At 44.9% G+C, this 6,803-nt stretch overlaps 1 protein-coding gene across 1 annotated transcript in view; it reads right to left on the reverse strand.

The window, feature by feature from the left end:
• Nucleotides 1-5,268, reverse strand: part of FAM124A (family with sequence similarity 124 member A) — a 42,305-nt gene extending 37,037 nt beyond the window's left edge. Inside the window, exon 1 of the mRNA XM_040057289.2 lies at nucleotides 5,210-5,268. Within this exon, the coding sequence (XP_039913223.1) occupies nucleotides 5,210-5,268 (59 nt within the window). The remainder of the gene's footprint in view (nucleotides 1-5,209) is intronic.
• Nucleotides 5,269-6,803: the final 1,535 nt, after the last annotated feature.

Below are 6,803 nucleotides of genomic sequence, written 5' to 3' on the forward strand. Positions count from 1 at the left end.
ATGATGGATTCCCATTAGGCAGCTCTAACCACTACAGTCCAGAGCTTATTACCAACAGCAACATCTGAGAGCCCATGTGAGAGACACCACTGTTGTACAAGGTTTGAAAAGTTATTTGTCATCTTCCAGGATGGCAGGACCACCCTGTGCTTTAGTGAGCACACCTGGCTGCACACCCTGCTCACCACTCCCTCACAGAGCACCCCAGAGGGACACAGCAGGTGGCATGTGTCCACCCATCCCAGGCCAGGGGCCGGCTTATCCTCCTCAGGTCCTGGTTCTCTTAATTAACAACAGAAGAAGCCTGATTTATACCAAACATTCATACAGCTCGCTGTTTGCTGGGACCTAAAAATTATGGATACCAGCAGAGCCCATGGCTTCCAGGATGTGATTTAAACTCTGTTTCAGCCTTGCTTTCCACACCTTGCTCCAGTGCCTGGCACTCACAGGTCTGCCTGCCCTGATGTTCAACCAAACAGCTTTGCTTCACTGAGAAAATCTGGTTGGAAATGGTGCCTCAACCCCAGCTTGTGACAAACAGCTCAAATTTACATTATTTGAATGTCAAATCAGAGACAACCTGAGTATCATGACATATGTGGACTGATGGGTCTATATATGAAGTGAAAGTGTCAGGAAAAAAACCAACCAACCAAACAAAAAACACAAACAAACAAACAACAAAAAACAAACAAAAAAAAAACACAGCAAAACAACCCCCAGAACCCCAAACCAAAAGAAAAGAAGCCCCAAGGTAAAAATAGGCCTCAAAATAGCTTTCAACATCAGTGGTTTGTGTTCCTGAGAGTTTCTCATAGATGGATGAAATATGTGACAAAAGACTGACATGTCACTTTGAAGGACTGCCATACAAAGTTGTAAATGTTGAATTCCTTAAAGCCAGAAGCATGAGACATGAAAGCAACTTCTCACCCCAATAAACCATTCAGCTATTCATTTGATAATTTATGACCCATTCTGACTGAGGACACAAATGGATTACTGTGATCTTGATGTTTTACCTCTAAGAGGGATACGACTTCATATATATATATATGTATGTATGTATATATGTACATATATATACACAGGCTGCCTTATCTTCTATTAACAAGTGTATTTCCTGCTTTAGAACCTGACACATTTTACTGAACTGCAACAATTAAATAAAGGCTTTTTTGATCTGCTTAAGAGATGAGTTAACAGAGGCTCAAATAATTTGTGATTTGGCCAGGATCACACACGCAGCTATAGGGAGAGCCATATGGAAAACCAACGAACAAGTATAGTGCACTCCAAAAATGAACATAAACTCTGCAAAATTAATTTGAGGAATGCGAGACAGGAGAAAATGTAGAATAGGCAACAAGCACCATGAAAATTCACTGTAACCAAACAGCAATGGACTTTGCTAAATAAGTGTTACAAATAGCGGTTGCATGGTAGTGTCATAAACTTCAAACATCTCATTTCTCTGTTTTGCAAGGGATTTCTCTATATCTTGTTGAGCTGTTTTGTTGGAGTTGCCTACTACCGAAAAATACTATAACCTTCCTTCCTAAAATTCATCCAATGCTCAACAATTAACTACTGTTTAATTCAGTTTGCATCATCAACATTTAAATTTTTTAGTTTATTATACAAAAAACCGCCACACCTGGTACTTCAGCAATGTGTCCCCACTTTCTCTGATTAATCATTTATTTGAAATATAAGTGGATAAATTGCAAATTCAAATAAATTAAATGTTAGAACTTCTTAAAACTTTAGATGACTTCAAAGTGAGGAAAAAAACCTACACGTTCAGGCAAACTTTGAGACAATCAGTAAGTTAATGATTAAAGTGTGAACCTTTTAAGAACGGGCTCTTACAACTAAGTGAACAAGTAAACTTCTGCTGGGAACTGCCATGGATGTTGAAATGTTTAGAACATTGATCTTTAGAATTGAGTACCTGTTTTTCCACATTCACTTGGGATATCGGTCCTGAACGTGGTGAATTAAACTGATGCTTCATCCTTGATATCAGTGGTAGCCAATCTGTCTTGCTGCCTCAAAATCAGGCATGCCTAACAACTTCCAAAATTGTCTTAGTTTGTCATCTTTGCTGTACTGTTGAAAGACAGTGAAATAACAGCATTTGCATGGCTTGTAAAATGAAGAAAGTGTTAAAAGGAATAGTTTCACTATTCATTTTAAGTAACTGTTACTTTTCTCACTTTTTTGTTTTCCTTTGCCATTTAACTACAGTTCTGTAAATGTACACATTTCTCTTCCCTTCAATCTTTCTTCCACTTGTTTTTCCTCTCTGTTTTCTTTCTAATAAAAGACCAAAGAAAGACTATTTTATTCTCCCTAAAATGTCAGGGTTTATAGTACAAATCCACTACTAAAACTATTACCAGAGAAAGCTCTGTGTCTCATACTTCTGGGCTAAAAGTTGTCAGTAGCAGATAAAATAAAGTTTTTATAATAAAAACTCCCAAAATATGTTTCCTGAGAAGATACAACTTCTATAGGCAAAGTCTCTCAGATCAAGGATGGTCAAACTATTTCAAATCTCGTTAATAAACAGCCAATATAAAACTAATTGGCTTATATGTTCTACACCCTTTATTTAGGTACTTGACAGCACCAGCTCAATCCATTCTTATTGGATTCAGGAACTCCAAATATGCTATTTTTGTTCAGCAGACTTTTTGCCAACCCTGTTTACCAAGGCAAATGCAGTAAGGGGAACATATTTTCCAAAGGATTAGGAAAATGAAGGGTTTGAATTGTAACTGATCTTGCCTTTAGCAGAGAGTGTTGCCTGCTTTTGTTGCTGGCAGCCACAACAAAACCTTAAGCAACATATGCCCTGTGGTGTACTTGATGCGTTCAATTTGTTAGCTGCTCTAAGCAGCTTCAGCAGCCCAGGCTCCATGTGAGAGCTCACACATCATTATGCACAATCATTGAGATGGCAAGGGTGTGCAGTGCCTGGATTTACAATAGTCACTATCCACTACTGCTCCCTGAGTGACAGAAAGGGACCACTCCATGGAAAACTGTTACTGAATCACTCGGACAGTTGTTCTCCTTATTGTTTCAGAGGATGATTGCTGAAGCTCAGAATAGGTTTTTTTGTTTGGTTGGTTGGGGTTTTTTTTTACCATTGAGTAATTGGAGAAAAAGGAACACAGTTCAATTTAGCAATAGCTGTGATGGGCCTGAGACAAAGCAAATAGCAGATCTTCTAGTAACAGGGAAAAGCAAGTGCTGTGAACAGTTGGTTTGGTGAGAAAGCTGAAATATAAACATTGTGAAAGAGACATACGTAACATGTTTATCAGAATTAAATAGCTGCTAAACAAAACTAAAAATAATAATTGAAATGCAGAGACCCATTGCTTTTCAAAATAAACATCATTGCAAAGCACTGCAGTTATTAATTGCCATATGTCATTGTTCAAATTCCTCAGACAGACTCTCCCACCAACCTATACTTTCCAGCATCATGCATGGGACAAAGATGCTTCATAAAATCATCAGCTTTAGCACCTCATCAGTACCAGGCACAAGCAGCTGTCATGCTGGTCCCTGAGGTTTAAATGCTGTCACCAGCTGGGTCAAATCCTTCCAAGTGCCTGTCCCAAGGAAACCCAGGTTCTTCTATTCCAGATAGACAGAGCAAATTAAGAGTGACTTGACCAATCAAGGAGTTTTTGAGCCTTGAACCAGGCAAGAGTTCACTGATTACTGTCTTCCTTTTACCTGCATCCCTAATGGGGACTAACCTGTATCTGGAAAAGAGGCCTGGATTTTTTCCTTTGAACTTATGTCACATAAAATATTTTAAAGCTTTTACTGTTAGGTGTGCCCACAATACAAGGTAATGGGAAGAGTCCTTCTCAGACATCAGAAGAGATTAAAAATTTATTTGAATTACCAGCAGGATGTATGAAAAAGATTACCATATGCCATTTTCACATTTTAGATTTTTATTTGTAATATTGCTACTTCAGTTTTGGTGGTGTTCACCTGACACTACTGTGCAAAGATTAGCTTTACGGTTTTGCAAGGGTCAGACTAGAGTCCAAAGGAGATGCACAATGGAAGGAGCTTGGAGAGAAACAGCTGGAGGAGCAAGGAGTGAGGAGAAGGAAGACTCAGGAAGAACAACCTTAGCGGGAGTATGCAACCTTCTTTTGCCTTTTTAGAGCCAGAGGAGGAGCAGAGGCTCACTGCCATTCCTGACAAGATACCATGGCAGCAGCATGTAGGACAGGCTTGAAAGTACTTCTCTTTCTCTCCCACAGAGATGGGCTGAAGGTGTGAGCTGAGTGAGAGATCCCCTGGATCATCCTTGCAGCTCCATTAACTTAGAGAAATCATCCAGCTAACGAGCACAGCACACCTCTGGCAGCAGGGTCATGAAATCAGGAGAAAAAGAAGTCTCCTTGAGTGAGATGACACTACCAGCAAAGTTTACAGCAGTTCACAGGCTAGCATGGTGAGTATCACAACAAGAATCACGACAGCAGCAACCCGCTTGTAGGGCGCCTGCAAATCTAACTTGCTTTTGTAGACGGCTCTCAATGGTTCTTCTAAGGAGTCAGCTCTCTCTGCCTGATGCTGTCTGGGTGTCACTGCCACAAGGAGAGGGTAGGTCCTGGACGCGCTTGCAGACTATCCCCAGCCGCACAATCCCCGGGACAGAGGCTTGCTGCGGCACCAAGCCCCGACCGGCGCATCTACAGCCCGCGGAGCTGAGCGCGGGCCCCTCCGCCGAGCCATCGCAGCGTGCCTTGGAGCTCGAACTTAAAACCCGCAGCCACGACCCCTCCGTGTCTTCCTCCCCGTGTGCAGCGGGAGGACGGTGGGGACCGCTTCACGGAAGGGGAACGCGAACTCCCCGGGGCACTCGGAGCAAGGCGATGCCTCCCCGGGGGTCACCGAGTCTCAGCGCGGCAGAAGGACAGGATAGGAAAGGCAAGGAGACTCGGCTCTGAGCGGGATGGTGCCCGGGCGCCGGCCCGGGCGCTGCCGAGGGTAAGCTCTGCCCGGGACACGAAGCCGCAGCCGCCCCAGCCCAGCCCAGCCCCAGCCCCGCCGCCGCCGGGACGCGCTCGGCGGCGGCCGCCGGCAACAAGTGCAGCCCGGCGGGCCGGGCGGGAGTCGCGCCGCCGGCCCGGGAGAGGGGAGAGCCGCCGCGGGCACTCACCCGCCCGTCTCCGCTCCCGAGTCCACGCACTCGTCCTCGCCGCAGGGCTGCTTCTCCATGGCGGCGGCGGGGATGGGGGCTCCGCGCCCGCCCTGCCGCCCGCTGGCAGCGGCGCTGCCGCCTCTGCCGTGTGCGGGAGCAGCGACAGCGGGAGCAGCGACAGCGGGAGCAGCGACAGCGGGAGCAGCGACAGCGGGAGCAGCGGCCGCTCCGCCGGCCCGGCCCGGCCCCCGCCCCGCGGGAGGCGCCGCCCGCCGCGCCCGCTGCCTCCGGCGCCGCGGCACAACCTGCCAGCAGGGACTGCCCGCTCAGAAACTACCTCAGCACCTTCACCGCGGCACTAAAGGGTTTCCAGGGCCGAAGGTGCAGCGCCCCATGTCCAGTGGAAGTTGGGAGAGAGTGTTGAATGTATGGACGTCCTCACTATCCATCCGGCCTTGGAACATCCGCTGTTGCAGCCTTGTAGTTGAAGTCTTTCGCTGTGCTGAGCTTTCTCCAGCCTCCCTCAGTGCTGCCGGGCGCTTGCTCATTACATCGAGTACAGTAACATTGAAATTACACACAGAAACGGGCCAGGGTGGTTTCCAACCTGATGAGAATTTCTGTAATTGTGCAAAAGGAGCGTTAGAAGCATTTTGAATGCTGCCTGTGAAGAAATGCTGATGTAGGAAAGCTGAGTGTCAGTGTCTATAAGGTGAGAGTGAAGGGAAAAGTTGTAAGTGTGCTCCTGTATCGTGTCATGCACGTCTACTTATTTTGTATTTGGAAGTGAACTCCTATCTCTTTCTCCATCACTTACAGATATACAAATGTCTGCCCGTGTAGGTGTGAACCAAGATCTTGCCCATCCAGAAAAAACTCCAAACAACAAAATCAAAACAAACCAACCCAACTCTTCCTTTAATCCACTGGGTCCATTCAGTCTGTGATTTTACAAGAGAAGGGGGCAGAACCGATCTGTTAGCTCAGCTCTCTAACTTGAGAGACCAGCTCTTTGTCTCTTCTGAATCAGGTTCAAGCACAAAACTGGGATGGTGTGCTCTGTGTTCCACACAACGTAGATATTGTGGGATAATTAAATCTACCACATAGCTGGAGGCCTCTTCCTTTAATATTTTGTGGAAAATGCTTTGATGAGTTGGAATTTTCTCTTCAAAAATCTCTAACAACCACCAAATTTTTTTTAGCTGTAGGAAATAATCAGAAGTTAAAAAAAAAAAAAATTAATAAAATATTATTTTCTTATACCTTTTCTTATGTCTTACAAGAAAGAAATAAAATAGTGAAAATCTTGACAATAAAGACATAAAACTGACCAGAATGTAAAAATATACCACACAAACCAACCTTCTGTCAGTCTAAGACATGCTAAACTGGTTTTGTTTGCCACCAGCACTTTTATATCCATCTCTGCATTGCATGGCACTGCTGTCCCACATTTCAAGCCTACCAGTGGTGTCTCAAGTTGTACATGACAGCACAAATTAACAGTGACACCCAGCATTGTTTAACAGGCTGGGTGTAGTTCATGCTACTGTTGTCTCCAATAGCACATGGTTGTGGTTCTCTAAAATAATCTGGGTGTGGGTAGGAC

This window comes from Hirundo rustica, chromosome 2 (genome assembly GCF_015227805.2).
Source record: "Hirundo rustica isolate bHirRus1 chromosome 2, bHirRus1.pri.v3, whole genome shotgun sequence".
NCBI lineage: Eukaryota > Metazoa > Chordata > Aves > Passeriformes > Hirundinidae > Hirundo > Hirundo rustica.